Source organism: Liolophura sinensis, chromosome 1 (genome assembly GCF_032854445.1).
Source record: "Liolophura sinensis isolate JHLJ2023 chromosome 1, CUHK_Ljap_v2, whole genome shotgun sequence".
NCBI classification, from domain to species: domain Eukaryota; kingdom Metazoa; phylum Mollusca; class Polyplacophora; order Chitonida; family Chitonidae; genus Liolophura; species Liolophura sinensis.
This window is the reverse complement of record NC_088295.1, coordinates 7,914,295-7,938,070: the sequence shown is the minus strand read 5'-3', so window position 1 is coordinate 7,938,070 and position 23,776 is coordinate 7,914,295. Positions and strand designations below refer to the sequence as shown.

The window sequence follows — 23,776 nt, the reverse complement described above, 5'->3', positions numbered from 1 at the left end:
CTAAGTGTGTCAGTGCTTTAGGTGTGATTCTGCAGTCAGGGTTTGATCTGGTCAAGGAATGACGGAACGATCTTAGACTTTTCGAAGTCAAAATATCAGATCATCATATCAGGTCAAAATATTGCTTTACAACGTAAACTTGTCCACTGGTGAAAAGCTTGCACGGCTGCATCTTCACATTTGATATTTATTGTTCTATACTTGCCGTATCTAATGGTAATCTTTCATTTTACATAGTGTGGCCCGTTTTCACTAGGCTGTTGGACCTCTGTTAAATTAGCAATGGCTAAAATGTCAATTCTTGGTCTCTTTGTTGTGCCCTTATGTTTTTTTAAATGTTTTTGCCGACGTTCATTTGTCCGTGTGTGTGTCTGTCAGCAACTGCTAGTATATACATAAAACGTTATGCACGGATTTTGAGTGAATTAATTTGTGCACAAGTTGATCTTGGGCAAAGCACCGATCCATACAATTTGATGGTTATCATGACCTAGATCCATGCAGATCTAGGAATTTGTTAAACGATTCAGCTCCATTGCAATATGACACAGTGGAAGATTTGTACATTGGCTGTAGCGGAGGTTTGCGTTCTTGGAATGTCTTTACTTATATATTTACTTGTTTGATGTTCATAGCCGTAAGGAGCCCGGGGGGAAACCCATCACCATCATGTTGCTCGCAGACCTTCCCACGTATGACCGACCATCAAACAATACTTCATGGTCGAATGAATGAAATCAACATCCAGAATGTGCTATAGTATACAAGTTGTCCATAATCAAAGTGTGTGTCTTATACCCGCGCTTTAGTTGCAACTTTTCATGTACCCATGGTGGCGATCTAACCCGACAATTAATATATACGCCCTAGCCCCGTGTTAAGCGGAATTAGACACGATAATGACACAGTGTACCATATAGCACCAAAAGTGGTGCAAAATCACGACTATTTTAGTTCCCTTTTCCAGCTTTATCTTGGTTACCATTTTCGTGATGAAAATGGCACCGAGTGTCGCTTGGCCCATAATAAAAGAGTACCTCACTTGTCCGCGCCTTTAGTGAAATTTAAATTGATATTCAAACTTGGAACAGTTTCTTTGGATATTTAATTTTAAATAACGCTGAAAGCTCTTTTATGGAACTAAAAAGAATTGAAGCCAATTTAATTGCAGTTTGAAAAGCTTTACATACTTCGTTGATGTAAGAAATTATATGTCTCTTATCTGGTTTATGAAATCAATATATAAATGAGCATACGATTAAATAGTACATCTTCCTACATTTACATTTCCTGCTTCAGTTTCTTTCACTTTTGCGAACGTGGTCACTGACCGTAGGCTGTATAAGTGAGTTGTATAACATTGAACAAATGAGATAACAAAAACAGCGTCATTGTCTTCCTTCCCCACATACAACACATCATCTATGGAGCAGGACACAGTGTAGTCCACTTGCACACTGGAACAGTGAATCATCATTGCCCTTGTGTTACTACACGAATACATGCAGTGAATATAGGTTAACGGATTCATTGTTGCATACACATCAAGTAAAGCAAAATTTATAAAAATAGTAAAAAAATAATAAATCAGAAATAATGTTAAAGTGCAAGAAAAAATTCGGAGATTTAAATAAATATACATACAGAGGCAGGCTATATACGTATATGAAATCAGAAACCATGCAACCACACCTTATACGGCTCAAGCCTACATGTAGATGTATATATCCCATATTTACCTGTTTCTTATAAGATATAGATATTGTCTTGCATTCCCAGTGCCTTACCTATAGTCCAATTGTTTCTTCATATATAGCTATCTTCACATCAAAACATATTGGAATAAACAGATTACTGCATTGATCAAAAGAATGCATATACATTTAAAATTTAAGTCATTGTATCAATATTGTAAATATACAGTTGATATAAATCCCACCCGCAGAATGTGCTCAGAAGTTTTTTTGATAAATCTTACAAGAATTGCAGTAGCTGGACTACCCAGAACAAAGCAAGTATTCATGGAAAACACTACAAAATCTAAAACTCAATATACATGTCATAGAAAGTTTTATGATGGCAATTTACAAAGCCGAGATCACTCGTTATAGTGCGGTGTACATTGCTCCAAAATGACATATCTGTACAAAAGGACATCACTTTTATCACACTTTTTCTTTCAATATTTCAATAAAAATAAAGCAGCATTTAAAATTGCAGATGTGTATTTCATAAAAATAACGAAAAAAACCCCACACAAAACAAATAAAGAAAAACAAAACAAGAGGACGGAAGAAAAGACGGATGAACTTCATCTCACCCCAACACAGTGTGAGAATGTAGTATAAAATTGTACTTCACAGCATCTAAAGAGCACATTTGTCAGTCACAGTATTCATACAGTCTGATGACATCAGGCTATAATGTGTATTCTGAAATGACGCCACGAAGTCAATATCACAGAAAAATTGGCGCGAATTTATGATGACTACAATCAGCACGTATCACGCCCATGAATCCTCTGACGGTATTGGTTGTTTCGACTCTTCCGGTGCTGGCAGTGTAGAGGGCGCTTTAGCAGGAGCGGGCCGGTTTGTGCGTCCCCTGGTGCCACCTTGTGTCTGGGGCCCAAGCTGTCTCATGAGATACTGTTTGTCATGGCCTTCCTGCAAAGTTAATTAATTCATTAGAAATGCCAGTGTAATTTCTCCTTTCTGTCTAGTCTCACCTTCAGTCTAGTGAACGTCTTTGTCAACACAGTAATCAAGAAAAATATCAACTACAGGATGCATGTTCGAAACAAAATACGACGTTAGTTATGCACAATCTAAATATCAACTCTAGTGTGAGAGTATCTCTGACTGAATAAATGTGGAATCAAACCGTAATCAATTACTTGTTTTTATCAATATCTCAATAATGACACATTTCCCTACTACACAAAGTACTAGACTAAAACTTTCAACGGATTTAAAGGATATTAAGTCAAGTATGGTTGTAGTCTTCAAGGAGTTTGTGATCCAAACTATTATTTTTTGTTTATGTTCTCAACTCACCAAAACCAACTGATCTTTTAACATTTTCACCATGTCTTTGCTAGTGTTGGCCACAACTCGGAAATAGTATATGACCAACCTGAAAAATCAATATTTCACAAAAATTAAAATAAGCAAACAGACAAAGATTTCAGGAAATATACCTATAATAAACCGCAATGTCTAGTTTCAAACAGCGAAAAAGCACGGCGATTTCAACCAATTTTGATTGACCGCCATTAATAAATTACTACCGAAGCTGACTGTTTCTATAACGTTTAATAAATGTTACCCCTACAGAACGCTGACCAAAAGTGCATACATTAACAGAACAGTATTACCATATTAATTCTTCGCGTGAAGTAAATTGTCAAGCCACGACCGTGGGTACAAAATGCAATGCGAAATGCTGTTTTGAGTGATGCAGTCACCTGACAGGCGGAAACGTTTCTCAGATAACGAGATCAAAGACTTGGTATGAATGCCTCGCTCAGTAGTATCCTGTATTCCAATTAATACTAACCCAAGGAAAAGAAGCAATGGTAAGACGAAGGCTGCCGAAGACAGGAAATTCATGACGCCCTGTAACCAGCTCGGCCACGTGGCGAATACTACCGAGTAGATGTCGTACATGTTGTCATAGATACGGAATGGGCCACACCCTTTAGACGGTGTCAAGCTGAAATCAGGTAAAATGTGACACTGCGTTATCTTGGCAATGGTGGAGACGGTAAACCTGTAATGTAAGCTGCTTTGCTTTACAACAATGTATATACATATATCCTACCAGTTTTATTTCTGGGAGATAAACTTGATTTGACATTTCATGACCCCTTGATGCTCATACAATTTACAATCTTTCACACATGAAGCCATTTTGTCTTAAATCAGAGAAAGATTAAATACATACCTAGCAACAGACCACGTAACCGGTACGCATGACAGAAAGAAAGCAAACATCAGGATGACCATGAAGAACATGTTGGATTTGGAGGCCTTGTACGGACGCTGCGGCGGGATGCAGTTAACGAGGGCGGAAAACTGAAACAAACAGGTAATGGCGGATAGAGATTGTGGTTTTGTTTACTTAATGATCCAAAACGTTTTTCTAAAATGAATTAGCAAAGAAATGCAAACATATTGGAAATTTTAGTAAAAACATCCAGGTCCGTTGTACTATACACGTGAAACCTGCCTCTATGTTTACAACAGTGAGCCACACGCATAATAAATGCACATTAACGAAGTTTATTGCATAGAATCACTCCACTTCATAAATAAACACTGAGCTCTGTGGTATGCAAAAGAATTACTTCACATAAAGATGCTAATCTAATAAATGCTTACCTTTTTCAAATAAAACGTAATAAAAAGTTTTATCACAATCACTGCCGGGATCAAGGGAGCGAAAAAGAACCCAATCCTGAAACCCAAAACGATGAAGAGTGGTGTATTGATAAAACGTGCTCAAAAAAGTATGAATATTAATTTAATGTGTCTTAAAATTTCATTACGCAGTCTGGCCAATTAGAACGATTTCCAAGACCAGACCAGATCAAAACAAGCGAGTGCAAGATACCTGTTTCACTCAATCAGCGGTAAAAACCTGCACAGATAATTTACCAAATAGGCATGTTTCTGTTTCGACGCATAGACATATATATCTAATCCTGTACAGAAGTTTCTTACCAGAGTAACATCTGAGAGTTGACAAGATCCAGGACATTCTTGGGAATGTCGTATTCCTGACGACCAATTAATCGACTCAAGCAACACTGACATTTGGTGACAATTAGCCTGAAAATAAAGACCACATAGTAGAACTGACGTGGTTCGGGTCAGTTCATTGCCTAAGAAGATATTTAAAACAAAATTCAGATTATATACGTTTACCAATTCTATCAAACAGAACAGATCACTTAAATTTGGTCACGTGAAACCAAGAAGACTTTACTACACAGGTCATGTGTGTACAATGACCCCTTCTGAACAATTAAACGTAGACTGACAAGGGCACCGTCATTGGTACATGTGCATACTCACTTTCTGGGAAATTCCACAAAGAACGTTGAGACAAATGCAACCAGGAAGTCAGTGATGACCAGTTTGTAGAACTGCTGACCAGCGTAAGTTTCCCAGCACTATGACAATCAAAGAAATTTCACGAATACAGTCGACAAATAGGAGATATATAATACTGACCATGTACATGTACGTTGACGAGCGTATGATTCCCAAAACTGTGACAATCAGTAACATATTACGTTACAGCCACCAAAATACACTTCTTGTGAGACCGACGGGTGACATTGATGCATTATATTTAATATGAAATACCGTTGTTACTGCTGGAATACAACCAAACAGACCGAGATAAGTAAATATCTGCAAATTCTATGATATAGTTTTCACTAATCTTCATAATCTGGTCCAAGTATAACAAAAAATATCTACTATATGTAAGGCCATCTCTAAGTATTAGTCAGTATTTGTGTTCAAAACCACAGGACTTTTTCGTAGTGTACAAAATAAGGCCCTAAATGACCTTGCTCTCACCTTCAATGACGTGCATGGCGATGTCCCCACCAGACAGCTATCCTTCGGTGTGCAGGTGATCTCCGCGTAGAGCGTGGCTACCAGCATTGCAAGGGATGCCATCTTTAAAAACACCACCCTGACAAAACAGATTTGACTCTGAGATGATTTATGCTAATGTTTTATCGAGGACGCAGATGCTCTGACAAAACACCTGGGACTACTTGGGTTTGGGTAATTTTTCTTTACCAAACATCACTAACACCATATGGCTATATACGGAAGCCAGTTCAGACAGTTTGTTAAGAGAAGCCTTTAAATGTATTTATTTATTTGGTGTTTTACACCATACTAAAGAATATTTCACTTTTACGGCGGCGGTCAGCATTATGGTGGGAGAAAATTGGATAGAGCCAATAGAAGGGTTTACATCTTGCCACTGGAAAAGGCTAACTTTATTTCCATACCTCTTTCCATACCTCTTATGAGTCTACTGGATTAAGTTAATCCAGTTTGGTTGTGACCTAAACAACATTTGGATCAACAGACAGGGATGAACCTAAACGAGTTTAAGTGTGACTGCGACTTAAGAACAAGCAGTCAATGACAAGCATGAGGCTCCAGAATTTCACTGATCTGGAATGTCCTGTCATGGTTTGCAAGTGGCATATGGATGTCAGGCTTGTCGCTTGGGTCTCTAAAGCAGACAAATATAATGCCCAGATTGTAATGTTTGGGCATTTGTGTCTCTATTCGATTGTTATATTAAACTCCTTTGCATTTGTAAGATAAAATGCACTGCCAGTCCGTGTACCTGATAAGCATAAGCTGTATTTCCACACCGCGGGTATAGGACTCCAGTTTGACGAGGATACCAAACAGGATCGGGCAGACTACGTTCAACCCGGTAATCGTCAGCGACGGTAAAAACTCTACCAAGAGTTGTACGAATCGATCAGCGCTAGTGTACGAACTACTTTTGGTAAACTAAAGAAAAAGAAAAGTCATAATGTGTTAAAATATTGTCTGAATCACACATAACTACAGCTACCGCTGGTGATGTAACGGTACGTTGTTTATTTGTAGATGTGTGCAAATAGGTCAGTAAAGACAAATATATACCAGGGCCCGTATTTATCAAACGTCCTAAGACTTAAGTAAAAAATTTAAACACAGCTACTACTAAAATTTTTCACTCTAGAAAGTTTTGACTTTGTTCACAGAATCATTACTGTAGAACCATGTACTGCATACAATTTCAGTATTTTCCTTTTCTGAATTTGGCTTCTTAAGGATTTGCAATTTATGACTTAAGTCTCAAGTTTCTTGATAAAGTTGGGCCGTAAGTATTATAAACCTTTTGTCATAACAGAACAAACCAAACTTTTTTAGACAGATAAACTATAATTATGGCTGAGGCAATTTGATCTATGATATTTGTATTTTAAGCTGAAGAAATGTGGTGATCGAAGTTGTTCCATCTGTACCGATACATTAAGATTTGTTTTTCTAGTGCCCAGGTTTGTGTATGTACATGTACTATGCACATCCATTCAGAAAATGGACATAGGACAAATCCCTATGACAGATTCATTTTGAATAATGGATTATGGATCCAATCAGGTCACAAGTGATAACCGGCATATACACATTTGCCGGTTTGACAAACTAATAGCCGCAGCCCTAACATATGGCACAGCAGCACTTCTCCTGGCATGAGAAAACTTTCTGGACTAAACTAATTCGAACCCAAGACATGTAGTCTGTATACTAGTATTGCTCATTCCTGCCTTTACGTTGGAGTTTAATGAGCAAGCTGGTAACATACTGCTTGTGAATTGCAATACAACATTGGTAAATCCAGCTGGGACCCCAGTGGTAATCCACTGCGCGGGAAAAGGCACGCCTTTGCACTTAGAAAGTCAGTTTCTAAGAAAAATCGGTCTGTTTCTAGATTGTTTTAACCTGAGTCGGATGAATAAAGTCACATCTATGTAAAGGCGTATACTCATCGGCCAAATTCTGGAATGATTCTTAACAGTTTGCAAGGCTCCTGAGCGTGGCCCTGGGAAAAAGTACGACAATGCTGCGCATACGGATTGACCTACCTCTGTGGTAAAACTGGTGACGTAGTAAATCAGGTATCCTCCCCCTCCAAGGATTGCCAGTACGATCAGGTTGACAATTACCCGTAGTGTGTAGAGTTTACATTTACTACACGCCGTGTGCTCAGTCCGCTGCTGGTTGTATTCAGCATCTGCAATGTTAGCCTATTTCGACCAACAAACAGCGTTAGTGCTCGAACAGACGGACAAATACATAGGCTTAAGCCAATACTGGCACAAGACATTCTTAAAAAACTATCAAAAACAAGTACGGATACAGAAACATTTTTACGGATTTTACGGAAACAGAAACATTTTTACCGAATTGGTACGGACGAATATTGTGGAAAATGTGTAAGATACATTTTAACAAAATTGCTTGGATTACGAAAAATGATTGCAGGTTATATTTCTCAGAAGTCTCAGTTCAATGAAAAGAAATTAATCACGCGCTTGTTAAGACCAATAAACAGATAGCCTGCTACGGCACATAGCATAGAATATTTTAACCTTCAAAACTCTGTACTCTTGTTTTTCAAGTATTTCAACTACAAACGTACACAGTCGGTACGCAGTGTTGTGTTAGAATATAGCTACGTAAAACATTCTCAGCTTGACAAGATTAGTGGAACATTAGTGCCAGTACAAGATAAGTGACATTACACGGTTCTCCCTAAATGTAACGTTCCGACACAACTACATCCCTTTGCAGTGAGCTATTGCCTTCTTATGGTAAAGGGGCCGCTTGCACAAAGTTAAGTGTTCAAAAACATATGTTGCCATTGTACTTACAGTAAACTTAGGCTACGATCGCTTTGTGCAAGAGGCCCCAAACGTGGAATGGGTTATATCTGTAGAGTGTTACATAGGCAAATGGAATAAATGAAACTGTTAAAAAACGAAAACATTATCCTTATGTGTTCAAACATGTGGGACAAAGTGAAGGCATTCCGCCATCGTAACGTTACAACTGGTACATGCATAGTGTGTGGGAACCTCAACGATCATGCGGGATGATGAAAGGGACATTAGTTCGTATTTCACTTCATCGTTTTACAACACTGAGACACACACACTACAAGTTTATCGTTTACAATGACTATAGGCAATCTTGACTGTTTGACGTATACAGGTAATATTCTCCGTGATCAAGTTGGTATCCTGTATATAAGGGGTCACAATGCTTATGTAGGCCTAGGTCTGTGCGAAAATGTTTTACTATACAGTGGACAAATTAATGCCGTTAATCTTTTGAAGAAGAAACCCATTGGGTTAAGGTCAGGTTTTCCTCCCTCTGTCGTGTTTATACTCCCTTTCCCTTGGGGTCTATATACTTACCATGATCTCGTTATAAAGACTGCTGTGTCTGTAACCGACCCCTGCCGCATCCGACAGACTGTAGTCCCAACCGCTATACACTGTGTTGTGGTTGTTGTAAGACTTTCCACCGCTGACAAATAGGGTTTCCTTTAAAGCACCTCCTGTGCTACAAGGAGAAACCCAGTCAGGTTGACAAAGTATCTTCCCAGGCAATTTTTTTTAATTTACCTGTTTTCCCTTTATTTGTGATCTTTTTGGATGTATGTGGGTGTATGTGTCTGTATTATGTACAGGCTGATGGGTCCGGAATGGGTACACTCTGCTGCTTGGGTTTGAGTGACTGAATCGTCGTTCTTAACAATTCATATGACGACGAAGGAGTCCTTAGAGTGCATGTACCTGTAATGTGCTTCCTTGTTGCAGGACGGATTTCCACTGCTCTTTTATCTAGTGTTTCTTCACTGAGACGACTCTCTGCTGTTTGGAGTCGAAAATATCTATGCTCACAGGGACCATTGCCATGCTGGTCGGAGTGGGAGGGAGGTATGAGCTGCTGTTTTTTTTCGTATTAGAAGTGATTACGGGCTTTGCTACTTTAAACCTGAGGGAATTATTCTTGGTGTAATCCGTTGAAATTTATCCTGTTATGTGAATCTTATTAACAATATACAACGGTATCCCACGAACGGTTATACAAAGTTAATCTAATGTTATTAATTGTCATAGTCAAAACTTAACAAAAAACTTCTTCTTGTTGTATGTTACTACATGCACGTACATTTATTATTAACTACCGGCACAGGAATTGTCAGTTGCCCAAAGGGATTAATTGCTGAATAGTCATGGAGATAAAAATAAACTGTGTACATCATAGGATATAATGATGGTTCTACACGACTAAAACATAGAATTTGGTGTTCATTCATAAAACAAAATGATCATGCTACAGATCACAACTACAACATGGAATTTGGTGGGGAAATGGTGTTCATTCATAAAATACGATGATGCGGTTATATAGACCACGGTTACAACATGAAATTTAGTGTATGAATGATGTGCGCATCCAAAAGACGCCCTTCATTGTGCTAGTAGTCAGTGGGTTACGGGTTGGTACGATGTGAAGTACGCACATTTGGTTACACGATGAGCCTCTTTGACGCCACCTGAACCCACCTCTAACGTCCTGTATATAGTCCCCTGTGCTATGGCGGCAGAGTCCACATCCTCTATGGCGTAATCCCAGGAGCTGTAGACGTCATTCACAAACGAATCGGTTTCGCTGCTGGCTAGATACTCTCTAAAGTGTTTTCCTGTTCTGTGCACATGATAGAGATGTGGATGTGGTGGGGAAAGTGAAAAAGCGAGAAATGTAAAGCGTGATGGTTGTCAAGAACTAAGACAAGTGTCTATAACCAGATGCAACGAGAAGAAAAAAGTAAACATAAGCCAATAGACAAGCGTCAATGGTCAACATGTATATGTATGTGGATGGGACGCTGACCAAGTTAATCTATCACAGACTTGATTATGCTGAGAAAAGCTATGACACAGTTGGCGAATTAAAAATGTCTTACATACAGGGGTGTGGGGTTGCTATGGTGATATAAATCTTTGCGGTATTCAGTAATATATGCATGCTCGAAACTGGAAAAAAATAACCATTGATCCGACTGCTTCACTGTCGTAGTATTGTGTGCACCTGCATTTAATAGAAAAGACTTTATTTCATAAAGCAAATATTATTGTTTCTACACCATGTGGATGGGTTTGTATAAATATGATGATGATCTAAATCTAAGAACTCAATACTGTATAACCTTTGGCGTGCCGAACATAGCATATGACCCATCTCGGGTGTAGCACGCCTGTTGTACTGCTGATGTATACTTACTGTACAGCCATTAACACAAGGCTAAGCAGGAAGCAGACAACAGTAACCGTGAGAAAGGCTAATGGCATGTTGTAATTGAAGGTTCCGTCAGACGTGGTGCCGATAGAGAGTTCCGTGCTGGCATAGTCTCCGAAAAACATCTCTGTCTTTTCCATCCAGCCCTGTTGTGCCATCAAGGGGAAAAAATCACACCAATTACGGGCCATTTACTCAAATATCGTACTTATCTGATTTGATTACCATTAATAAATCATGTATAGGATTAGCCTAGAAATCGACTCTGAACTTTTATTATTTGGTAGGCTTTAGATCAAGGATGACTAGCAGTCCTCACGTATCAATCAATATAAGCCATCCTAATAGACAAGAGCTTTGGGGTTAGTTTCGGATGAGACAATGGTAGACTATGTAGTACACCAATATACCGTGTAAGCCATTTTGGGCTGATTTTGCATTATTATTCCACAATGCCTACCATGGTCTCTAGTTTTCGTGTGACATTTGCTCAGAAACTATGATACTTACCGTGCCTTGTAGGAAATCCTGAACGTTGTCCACAGCCCACACTGACGTGGTGACGGTATACAACGCCGAACATGTGATCGACAGGTTTTGATTGGCTGTTCCAGTGCTACTTCCGGTCACAGAGGACGAGTAATCCAACTCTGGGAATATAACGTCCGGTAGGGTGGTGAACAGAAACATCAGGAGGAAGATGTAAAAGTTGAGTTTCAGCAGCCATTTGAGAAACACGAAGTAGGAGAGAACTCCACCGCCTTGATAACCTGCAACAGTATATAACAATTCAGCGTTAGGAAATTAATTAATGTACATAGTGCGCATCACTGTAGGTGTAAAAATGTGACAAAATGTCGAAATCAAACACGGTGCTTCAAAGCTACCACAAAGTTATCTAATCTCAACTGTTTCCAGTCAAGAGCTGCCAGGGAATATTAAGCTTTCAGATTAAAAGTTGAGTTTATCATGAAAATATCAGTATTTCGGGTTGAAGTGCTCTCAATTTTGACAACTATATCAGTTGACGCACTATTTACACAAATGCACTTAAATTCGTCCTGCAGTTTTTCTATATAAAAATTGTTCCACACGACAGGTAGTGCTTGTGTTGGGGGAAAAGACCACACATGGTCAATTATCTAATAATGTTCCGAGATGAGGCGATGGTTGAGCGCCAGAGTGCCCCATGCAGACTACACACTACGCGGAGTCATCTGTGTACTGATAAAGATTTCCAACACAGCGTCTCATGTAAGGTGAATAGACGATGTAGAACGAGATCTTTATGTTATAAGATATACACTTGTTCACGTGACACTCCAATCATTTTACACAGGATGATGTATCTTCAAGTATGTCTACCTTCAATTGCCTTAAAGCTGTCGTGGAAAAGTGTAAGCTTGTAACCGAGCTCATTGCACGCGATCTTGAACTTCTTCCAGCTCTGAGGAAATAAGCAAAAAGACTAATAGGCAAATGCAAAATTAGAAATCGAAAGGAGTCTCAGTTATAATCCAATGTTGAACCTACTTGTAGATATCCCAAAAATACGAGTTCCGGCGAAAAGTATAGTTACATCCACACGCATGATTATTTTTCATTATTTAACTATTTATCTGTAAATGTTTTGATAATATTTCCCAGGTCTGTATTTATCCAGGCTGCTACATATTTGTTGTGTGGACACCTTGTCTTACCCTTTTGACTTGAAGTTTGCAAGCTTGACATCCTGACACTTTCTTGACAGGACCATCTATAAGTTTTCGTCTGAAAAGCCAGTAAAACAGGTAAAATGTTGTACAGGAGAGACACGACAACTTACTATGTACATTGAAGTATAATATAAACCTTTACACGTTATTGTTATACATGTAGTTACCATAATATAACAGCCTATATATCCTTTCAGTTTGGACACAAATGTAACACACATTTACTTATAAAAAGGTTGTTTTCAGACATGTTACCTAATTGTACCAACTACTTATATATGGTTTAGCAAACATATATGAAGATTCCAAGAATGGTACACATAGGGACACTTTTGTGAGATGTGAACTTGATTATGATGTATGTACACAGCAATAGGGACACTTTTGTGAGATGTGAACTGGACTGAGAACTTGATTCTGATGTGTTCATTCGCTCTTGAAGTTTTCGCTATAGGCCTAGGAGGTTCATTTAAACCGGAGGCAGTTGGAAAAAATACCTTAAATCAGGGAACCACTGGACAAAGTCCTTTTATGGGTGTTAATTTTCTGTATTCACAAAGTTAAGCGATGACTGTTAAATAATAGAATGTTAAGAGTCAGTCAGTCAGTCAGTGTACTGTGGGTTCAGTTCGGTAAAATTAGAGACGATCTACGGAAAGCTAAACACTATTCTGTTCACCTAGTTATGATAATAGAGATCCGGCTTGAGTGGGAAAACACTCCCTTGCCACGCAAGTGACACATACAAAGCAAACAAACCTGCAACTGTTCATTTTACTTTATTGGTATGTCGTATGGACTCGTCGAATTTAATAAGTGGCACGAAAATAGGATACTTAAAGTAATTTTCACAAGTCGCATTCAGACGATGCCATTTGTCGAGAACTATGTTAGGATGAAGTAGCTCATGTCCTGGTGCATTCGAGTAGTCCAGTTTAACGGGTCGACTTGCCAATAGCACCGTCTGAACACGACTTTGGCATGGTTAAATGTGGAAAAAACCATGTTACCTTAGTTCTGTGATTACCAGTTGTTACCAGCTGTATGGATGTAGTGTACCGTCAACCAGTGAGATTATGATATGAATGTGTAGGCCGCATGTCAGTCTTGTGCGGTGACAATCAGACGGTATTGGTGTGTATGGGTAACTTTTGCTGATTTCCTACAGTGACTCACTGCACAGTTTTGATGTTATTATGATGTCTATATACATACACTGTTCTGTCACGTAGTTTGTTCTGACAGATTATGTTTGTAATTATTTGGTGAAAATCATCGCCACAATCTAAGCAGTCTTTCGTGAACGCGCCATTGTCATGTGAGCTTTGAATACCAATCCAAAGTCGTGTGATTTATCTTTGTATTCATTTACTCGTCTACTGATTTGCACGTGTATGCATGACACGCATGCGTGTTACTTATTCAGTGATATTTAAAAGTGATATATTTTGAAGCCGGTTATGGTTTGAATGTCAGCAGAATATTTCGTTGCACAATTCCAATTTTTGGTGATAGTTATTAAGTATACTTATCTATTATCTTATCTATAAATGAAAACCTCACCATAACAATGGCCGCCGTCGTATAAGTGAAATATTTGAAGTACGGCGTGAACATCAAATGAAATAAAAAATATACATAAATCAAATCCAAAATGCAGAAAAGTGCTTTTCAGGATTATAAAAATGCTATGATCAGATTGATGTAGTAATCAGGTATCTTGGTACAGTATACAATGTATAATTTTATCACATAGTTATCGGGTGATTCGCACCGCGAAATGTCAAAATGAAACCAATCCGCAGCTGAAAAGAAGTTACTTTTTTATTAACGACAAAATTCAGGATGGAATTAACCATTTTGGTAGTATTTTTTTTTTGGACATTCTGTAATAGCACAATCTAGTCAAGCCAATTCGTTTGCTAATTTGGTTAACAGCTCACTTGGGATCACACTGGACCGACGCATTCAAAAATCAGAACAGACAGAAATAAAAGCATATTCTAGGCCTCTATAGCCTGTTCAGCCTATGGGCTCTTTACGAAAGAGTATGCTTATACACTCCAGTATGTAGATCTTCCTTTACAGGCACGGTTCCTAATAAATGCATGTATTCTGGAGTATGATAAGATGACGCTGCGGACAACGATTCACTTAGATGATATCACCGGACGGAGAAAGATTCACTAAGATGTTATTACTCAACGGGAGAAAGGTTCATTAAAATGACGGACAAAAGTTTACGAAGCGGATATTGCTGGATGAGTACAAAGATGATATTTTCTGACGTTCACTAAGATCATATTTAACAATACAGTCAGAGAATATTACCACAATGGTTCACTTACATGTAGACGACAGAAAAGGTTACAGAGAGTAATAGTTAGAAAGGTTCAGTCATTTGGCGCTTCTCGAAGAGAAAATAGATAAAATGATGTTACCTGTCCTAGAGAGATGGAGTAAGAGGACAGAGGTTCGGTAAGATAATGTAATCGAGTAGAGCTATGTTCTGTAACGATCATGTTAATTAAGACACAGGTATTTCTTCAGACTTCTGTTGAATATAGATAAGATAATGTTACCCCCTGGACAAGCTTTCTCTACGATTATGTTACTCGACTGACAAGACTTGAAAATATCATGTTATCTATTGGTCAAAAGGCACAAGATGGTGTTACCTGACAGATAAAGGCGCGGTTTTCTTGAACCTGCCCTCGGTTTCCGTGGGCTGAGGCCAGGAAATCTGCGGGCTGTCATAGCCCGACTTTCCCGTGCCGTATATCATGGGGGCCTCATTTGTACCGTAATAATCCTGTGTAGCAGGGCTTTCCACATTTATCCTGCGCGCAGGATGAACTCTGTTGAGGTCCCGAAACATGGTTCCACTTATTTATTCCACGATATCTGCTAATAGCCAAAGCGTCGTTTTGCAAACTCTTCGGATTCTTGAGATCCCTCGATCCTCAATTGGTTATATTGGATCCAGGATAGTCATGTAAACATATCACCTATATACAATATCTCCAACACCAACACTAATCCATTATTAATTAAAATCCACTCTGTGGGTTATAGACGCGGTTCACTGGAGGGTCACGCCGACATAACCAGCCCTCCCTCGCCAATAGTCATTGGTCTGACCAAGACAACAGCCAGGTGAAAATACGCTCAAGGGCGAACAGGTAACGGCTCAGCCCTCCGCCCCTACTCGATTCCCTTTGTGACTAAGGTGGCAATGCACGCAGGGCCGTCAAGAGATACAGTCTCTAACATGTTGGTACACGTACTTACACTTCCTATAACCGAAAGCTTCACATCAAACTGGATATACAGCTGTATAAGGTGTATCCACGAGAATATCCATGCAGAGTCACGAAAAAAATAGAAGTCACACAAACAACGAAGACCTAAAGATATTCAGCATCAGACTGTTAAGTTTTCCGCCTGACCCTTTGCTTAATTTACCACAGTTTATGACACCGTGGTATCAGCTTGTCACTCCGACACTTAAGGAGTAGCGGTAATACACAAGATATATATATATATATATATATATATATATATATATATATATATATATATATATATATATATATATATATATATAGGCGTAAAACACAGACGTGACCATAAAGTTATGAAATGGGCAGTCCACGTTACAAGACACATGCTTTTAAAAGAAAATAATCCCGAGTCTATACCTTGTTTTGCCGAATTACTTTTATACTTATTACATAACTGGCATTTATATCATGGGTGAAATCTAGCTACGTATGTTTCTGGATATAATAGGCTACTAAGCATACACCACACGTTAATCACAATTTGATTTTTTTTTTTTTGAAATTCGTTTTCCAGACATCATTTGTTAAAAACTAATGGGGTTTGTGAGTGGCTCTTTGTGAGAAGCTATGATCGAAGTTTTCTTGCAAGTTTTCTTGTAATAATAATAATAATAATAATATTATTATTATTATGCAGTTAACATGCAGACGGCTGGAAGCGACCGACAAAGTTGACCAGTGCAATGCATCACAGAATTCTTTGATCACCCCCAAACCACTTTACAATGTTTACTCTTCATGTCACTCTTCGATCATGTGTACTTGACGTAACAAGCTTTTCGTGAAATGCAGTGTTGACTGTATGCGTAGTTCCGGCTTATTCATAACATGCCTTAAAAGGTATTTCATATACTAAACATACTGTAGGTTACATGAAATATAATAGTCAATACGAACTTGTCAACGTTGCCTATCTGTTATCTCTGTCTATCACTATACCGTAACCTACATTAATCAAGTTGTCTTTCTATATGCCAAGCGTTTCCAGAGCTTATTCACTACACACAGCCCTTTTAATCGCTTTGAAATGATATATGCATCTACTTTTTTTTTGTGCTTTTATGCTCCAGTTTCACTTTTTCTTCAAGCTAGGAATAAGATATTATGGTTGACTGAATGATTGTGGTGTCAACAGCGCACAGACAATATTTCAGGGATACTGTTTATTTGAACCAGGACTCAGTATGGTTATCCACATAAAGATGGAAATATTAAAAAAGAAAGAGACAGACGTTTTAAAACCACTCACGCATCCCCGTCGGAAAAAAGAACAAAGGTCAGTTAAAATACGAAAACCACGTTTGAATTTTTCCAAATGTTTCCTGGCACCCTCTAATTTTCCCAAATGTGCTCTCTCTTAAAATGTAGATTAAGGGATACATCAAACGGTTTGTTTATGTTTCTTAATACGGACTGTGTGATGTGTCCAAACATACATAAAAGTACAAAAAAGCTTGTCGGCTTTCTTCTTGGGTGGTAAAAATAGCATTACATCACAGTTTCCCAAAGGTTTTCCATATAGTGGTCAGTCCAGAAATTATGAAAATAATATTGTGACGTCAACGGTGATAACTGTCAACAACTTTGTCGTTTGGGGGGGGGAGCAATTGGGGGCAATAAGCTGGTCCCACGTTCCCAGTATGATCCTACAGTGCCCATATATATATATATATATATATATATATATATATATGGGGGATATGTGTCTTCATTTTCCTTAAAACCACAATCTTCCTTTGATAGTACCTTTTCACGTCCTGAAAGACTGGCTAATCAACGTAGGCATATTTGTACAGCCTACTGGAATTGCCCACACCTGTTCTACCTACCTGACTGCTCTCTTCACAGGTAGAGAGGCCGGTAAGGATTTGATCATCTGATCCGTTGTCCATTTCTCCTCTTCGTCCTCCACAAGCTGAACATTGATGCCTTTCAGGGACAATTTCTCGATCTGCCTCTGCACGATAGCATCGTCCACTGTGGAGTCCGGCCTCACGATGACGGGGTGGACAGCGCTCCGGCCCTTGGACATGTTTTTACGGTATATAGTGGTGCCAAGAGGTGAGTTCAGCGCAAAATGACTCGGTAGGCTGCACAAGGGGCTCGCCTTCACTCCAGTCTTTATTTTCTGTGTGGCACTCTGTGGTATAACTGAGGAGGGAATCGATTCTTCCTCTGGCGATGTCGTAACCTGGTCGTCCGCTCCTGTTAAACAGAATTAAGGGCCTTCACATAAGCCGATCGAGTTGCATGACCAACCTTAACCATGACAAAACTGTTTGTTTATTAACCTCGATGAGGATTCGCATCGATAGCAAATGGTCAGTTAATTGCCTATTGCCTATACTACATGCCTATTAACAACGAACCTTTTGTCGGAATACTATATCCCGTTCTCCTCAACGGGCAGACATTTCGTGGTGTAATTATGGCAAAACTCCGTCGAGCCTTTAATAACTGTATATTGTATAAAGTAAATACTTATCTCCAAATTCAACTCAGTTAAAGTTTCCATGCAATGGCTGCAAGTTTATACATTATACTCCTTTATAGGTCCAAAAACTTTTATTATTTATCTGATCTCTTGTTAGTGCGAGATATTAGGGAATTATGTGCGCATGATTGCTCATGCTGAAATGAATTTGATACCACTCAATTAGTTCCGTATATAGAATGACGTCAAGTAACTTTTAAGTTCTTGTAACTTGATATGTGTTTGAAGAAATGCGCAAGAATTTTCACCTAAATGACACGCAGGATTGACGAAAAGTGATCTTTATAATACTCGTCAAATATAGGCCCCTATACACTACAATAAACTATCACGCATGGCATTAAACATGTGTACACACTAAGTTTGCCTCTCGGTGAAATTAACAGATATGTCTTTATATTTGCAATATTCCAAAGTCTTTACTGGTCATAATGACCAGACAGGTAATCGTCTACCAGATAGAATTTGAACAGCCCACACTGGTCTCGACGAAGAAGAAATGTTTTCCAGTGTAATTCTCGAGTGTGGCGGTAAGCAACAATCAAGTCAATAATAAACGTCTGTAGTAATTCATTATTCTAGCTAACCTGCTGACATTTCACAGACAAAGAAAAAGTTGTCTAAACCAACAACTTCTAAAGGCGCTAACAGATGGCATTGGCCATTCCAGATAGCCCATACGAACGTCAAAACGGGTCACTTACATGGGTTCCATTTGACTCTCATTCATAAAGAATAAAAGGTTCCACATATCACCATTAAGGTTCTTATACAGCGAAAGATGACACGCATACAAGACTACATAAGGTACGAAAGTACTATTAAGGCCTAGCACAGGGTACAGGTTTACGCGAGGAGCGCTTTCTTTATTTCCCGCTATAAATCGCCGCCATGCGATAAAGCTGTCTTCATTGCCGATGTTTAAGGGCAATATATGTTTAATATGAAGTCCGTATAACTGATATACTTTCTGTGTAATTTGGACGCCAGTCGATCATCAACACGGGCTAACGAGTGAACAGCTGTGCGTTTATGAGCTTACAGAGTTCATCGGTGATTTATAGCATAAATTTCCAACAAATTGCATGGTCCTCATGTGGCCGATACTAGACAACCCCCGCCGTGATAGGAGTGTTGAAAACATCAGCCTTGATTGGAGTGTTGAAAACATCAGCCATGACTGTAGTGTTGAAAACATCGGTCATAATTGTAATATTGAAAACATCAGCCTCACTAGATTGTAAACATTGCAATTTCGATAAATTCTTTTGTATATGGAATAATAATTGTACTGGCCTTAAGATTGACAAGTTGTATATGTTTATTATTATTATTATTGTTATTATATTGTGTATTGGTCAATCAATCGATCATGCAACACTTGATGGGTTCATTGATTTTTCAGTGATTTTGCTGTGTCACTGGGTTCAGTTCATGGAGGACTGCAACAGAAACCAATCAAGTAAATAATTAAACCGACTCCATGGTCGTATAATGAGGATCGTAATTATAGTAATGTAGACCGGGCTCCGGCTAAGTCACGACAGGTAACTTAAGATTGCATGACGAGGAACCACACGTATATGTTTTCACGAGTTCCGGCCGAAATACGTCAGTGTACAGACCAAGTGAATGCGTCATTGTAGCTTTTTATTACATGAATTACTGCAAGCAGTTGGTCTATATGACTCAAAGCAATTAATGGCACCTTTATGGAGTAAGACGCTAATGCATTTAGAATTAAGTTGGTGTACGGTAATAATTTGGACGTCAATAACTTTGACACCCCCGTCTGTTAAAAGCTTTCAGAAGTTAGGGGGACACAAACAAATACCCCAATGCAACCATACTTTGTAGTGCTGTAATGGAGCAGGTACATAGCATTTAGTAATGGCATTTCCAAATATCGATAAGAAGTTTTACTGGCACCAAGTAATACCGAGAGGTGGCGAATGCCTTATTCGTCAGCACTTTTAAAACGCTGTAAATCAGCTTCAGGAAAAATTAAAGCATGACTCTGTAATTTAAATACGATAAGACGACATCATTAAAGAAAAGATGTGTTTATGGACAAATAAACAGTTGTAGCGGTGAATAGAGATTGCAACTAGATAGGAAACCTATTTCTTTTTTGCCTCGTTTGTCATCTCGTCAATGTTACAATTACCACAGAGAAAGGTCTCACCAATCCGAATTGCCGTCAATCCGTCATTAACTGCAGATCTGGGAGTCAGCCACTGTCTTTGGATCATGTCGGGTAGTGACCCCTCGCTGCTGGTCCGCCTGCCTTTGGCCATTGTATTATCCGTGCCTTAAGTATTTTATATATCGGCAAACAATATTTCAAGATACTTAAGAAAACTGTTGGTGCTGTCTTTAAGGCTTCTCTGAAGCTCTTTTCCGAAGATTGTTCCTGTGTACGTATATATCGACGTTGACAAACTTACTTTTTGTCCAATTATCTGAGCTACGGTTATCGATTATAACAAAGGACTTGTGCATGTTACACGGCTTGTCTAAGATATCATTTATATAGGTGACGTCTACCCATTCAGGACCATATGTACATCATTTATGAGCACATCAGCTATTGAATCCTTGATGCAAATGTTTGGTTCGTATGTGATAAATTGTTAATTTACAATTGACTACAATACCCCGCTAAGTGTTGTAAACACTTACACGCCCGTGCATATGTGTTAACTTTGCGCTTGTTTGAGGGTGGGGGTTGGGTGGGTTTGGGGTTGAGGGGCTCTGAGGACAAGTGACTTTATAAAAGTGTAATTCTGTGTACCAGAATATGTAGATGTAATTACATGTACTTTCATTATGAGGCAGAGACTTAGGCATTGAACTTGTATTTTTTTTTAATTTAACATGGCTGTAAATATTTCTTACTTTGGGTGAATGTCCATAACAGACCCTATCTATATATATTAATTCGACGAGACAGCGTCTGTAGCATTTTACAAATTCATTAGCTTGCGTCTTCCCATCAGTTCACGTCTAGAGTCATACTATATTCTTAAATGAGTTCAGATGTGAATCAGTCCCAAATTTCTGCAGTAATTAGTCAGATCAGATCATGACAACTTATCCAATAAAATAAAGGTTTTTGTGGAGGCCACCTGTGATTAAGATAGATGTCTACCTTAATCACAGACTTAACTAAGATATCAACCAAAACAATACAAGCCTATAGCGATAGAGTACCTCGATCTTACGCAGTAGGACACGGTTCTCAGAAATGAGACTTAGAATTCATATCAAAGTTTTACATTCGCGATTGGTTTGAATTTATCCACCGATATTTTTGGGAAATTTACCAAGGACATTTACTACAATTTTGCTAGTAAGAGTTGTTGGGATGTGGCCAGAAATAGATACCCGATAAGCATCCCAGTGCAGAGTTTGCTATCGTCCAATGTTATCTGCAACCAATATAATGTCCATATTTGTATAAGCTACCATGCAGTGTGAAGGTTTGTCAGTTACGTACCAGACGTTGGTAATTTACCCCAGGTACTCCAGTTAACTCCGTCCATGCAACTGACAGTTATATCTTATAAGTGTCACATTTTTTAATATGGGCGTAAAACAGTCAACGAACAATATTTTACTTATATAACTTTGACCATATTAATGAATATAGGAAATAGAAAACAAAAAAAAAAAACAAACAAAAACAAAGAAACAAACAAAAAACAAACAAAAAAAAAAACAACAAAAAACAAACAGGAGCCGGACTTTGTCATGAACTCACCAAAAAAAATCTGTCTCGACTGAACTAAACAGATCTCCATGGTTGGATTCGAACCTGCCATCTCAGTTGTTGAAGACTACATGTATACAGCAAACTTCAAAAACAATAATAAATCTGCTTTAACTCAAAGTAGGATACGATTTAATAAGCTGGCATTTTCTGACAAGTTACACAATTATAGCATAAGCAACAGAAGTTTATTTGATTATAGCACCACGCATGTCACACCTGGGCATTTACCTCAACGTTTGATGTGACATGTACCACCATGTGTCACCTATGTGTTTCTTTCTTAGGGTAACGTATGAAACACAGAATTCCAGTGTAAAACGCATATAGATGCAGATTAGCAGGAATGAACTGTATCACAGGTATTGCCAAGACATAGTGCAAATTTACAACTTCGTGTGACACACAAATATTGAAAGCCTGTACGTACTTTTTTTACACTGAAAAACGTTGGTAACAATATTGTCAGAGGGTTTTGTTGAAAAATTGCACCATTATTTCGATTTTTAGGCCTATATAGTTGGATTCCAATGCCCCGCGTTTCACAAATATGACACATGGAACTCCCGATGTGCATGACCAATATGACACATGGGACTTCTGATGTGCGTGATCAGTATGACGCATGGAATCCCTGATGTACATGACTATGACACATGGAACTCCTGATGTGCATGACCAATATGACACATTGAACTCCTGATGTGCATGACCAATATGACACATTGAACTTCTGATGTGCATGACCAATATGACACATTGAACTCCTGATGTGCATGACCAATATGACACATGGGCCTTCTGATGTGCGTGATCAGTATGACGCATGGAACCCCTGATGTACATGACCAATATGACGCATTGAACTCCTGATGTGCATGACCAATATGACGCATTGAACTCCTGATGTGCATGACCAATATGACACATTGAACTCCTGATGTGCATGAATGAAAATTTATGTTCCATTGTAGTCAGAAAGTTTACCTGTTCAGGTGAATTCTCCGTTTACTCCGGTCGCTCCACCCATGAAAAATGACTGCCGTACAAGCAAATCATTTTGAGTATATCGCTAAACACTAATCAAAGACATAATGGCATTATGGGAATAATTTTTTCATCCATATTGGCATATTGGTAAATCCTGTATCATCCTGTATGGACGGGGTTGAGATGGTACATGCATATTGGCCTTTAAGTGCAGCTTATAAGCATAGAAACACATGTTTATGCGAATGTGTGATGTTGCCTAAATCCATCATATACTAGTGCTTGTCCGTAGGCCCATCTTACATAGACCCATGTGACATAAACACGTTTGATAATTAATTGAAAATAATTTAAATAAATCGGTATATATGGCGCTAAGTATGTATGCTTAGCGCCAACTTAAACAGTATATTTTCCTCACCTGCCCACTGTAGCGATCAGACCACCTCGTGATATCCAAAACAACACTCAAAACCACACGTAGAAATGCAGACATGTACATATACGTCTACATTCGGAATAAACTCTACACCGACCACGGGTAGGCCTACACCGTT

The 23,776-nt window shown here is 38.6% G+C and overlaps 1 protein-coding gene across 3 annotated transcripts; it reads right to left on the bottom strand.

Moving 5' to 3' along the window:
* Positions 1-1,130: 1,130 nt before the first annotated feature.
* Positions 1,131-23,776, bottom strand: LOC135474732 (transmembrane channel-like protein 7). Of its 3 annotated transcripts, none has more exons than XM_064754315.1 (17): positions 23,641-23,776; positions 17,793-18,168; positions 12,605-12,674; positions 12,270-12,351; positions 11,415-11,674; positions 10,890-11,050; positions 9,014-9,161; positions 7,679-7,840; positions 6,385-6,557; positions 5,592-5,709; positions 5,079-5,176; positions 4,725-4,832; positions 4,383-4,458; positions 3,946-4,076; positions 3,559-3,714; positions 3,057-3,135; positions 1,131-2,666 (listed from the first exon to the last, which is right to left on the bottom strand). In XM_064754315.1, exons 2-17 carry the CDS (start codon positions 17,993-17,995, stop codon positions 2,505-2,507), a joined length of 2,187 nt encoding a protein of 728 aa, XP_064610385.1. In that variant the 5' UTR covers positions 17,996-18,168; positions 23,641-23,776; the 3' UTR covers positions 1,131-2,504. The 3 variants fall into 3 exon arrangements, with proteins under 3 accessions (XP_064610385.1, XP_064610376.1, XP_064610394.1); XM_064754306.1 differs by lacking the exon at positions 23,641-23,776 and adding an exon at positions 20,643-20,779; XM_064754324.1 differs by lacking the exons at positions 17,793-18,168; positions 23,641-23,776 and adding an exon at positions 15,298-15,918.

Bases quoted from the DNA above. Each gene is read 5' to 3' on its own strand.
- LOC135474732 (XM_064754306.1), bottom strand. From the start codon at position 20,754: ATGGCCAAAGGCAGGCGGACCAGCAGCGAGGGGTCACTACCCGACATG. The intron at 5,710-6,384 runs GTACACGGACTG...CTGTTTTGTCAG, and splicing joins ATACAGCTTATGCTTATCAG to GGTGGTGTTTTTAAAGATGG. The intron at 4,833-5,078 runs GTGAGTATGCAC...CTTTATTTTCAG, and splicing joins TTTGTGGAATTTCCCAGAAA to GCTAATTGTCACCAAATGTC.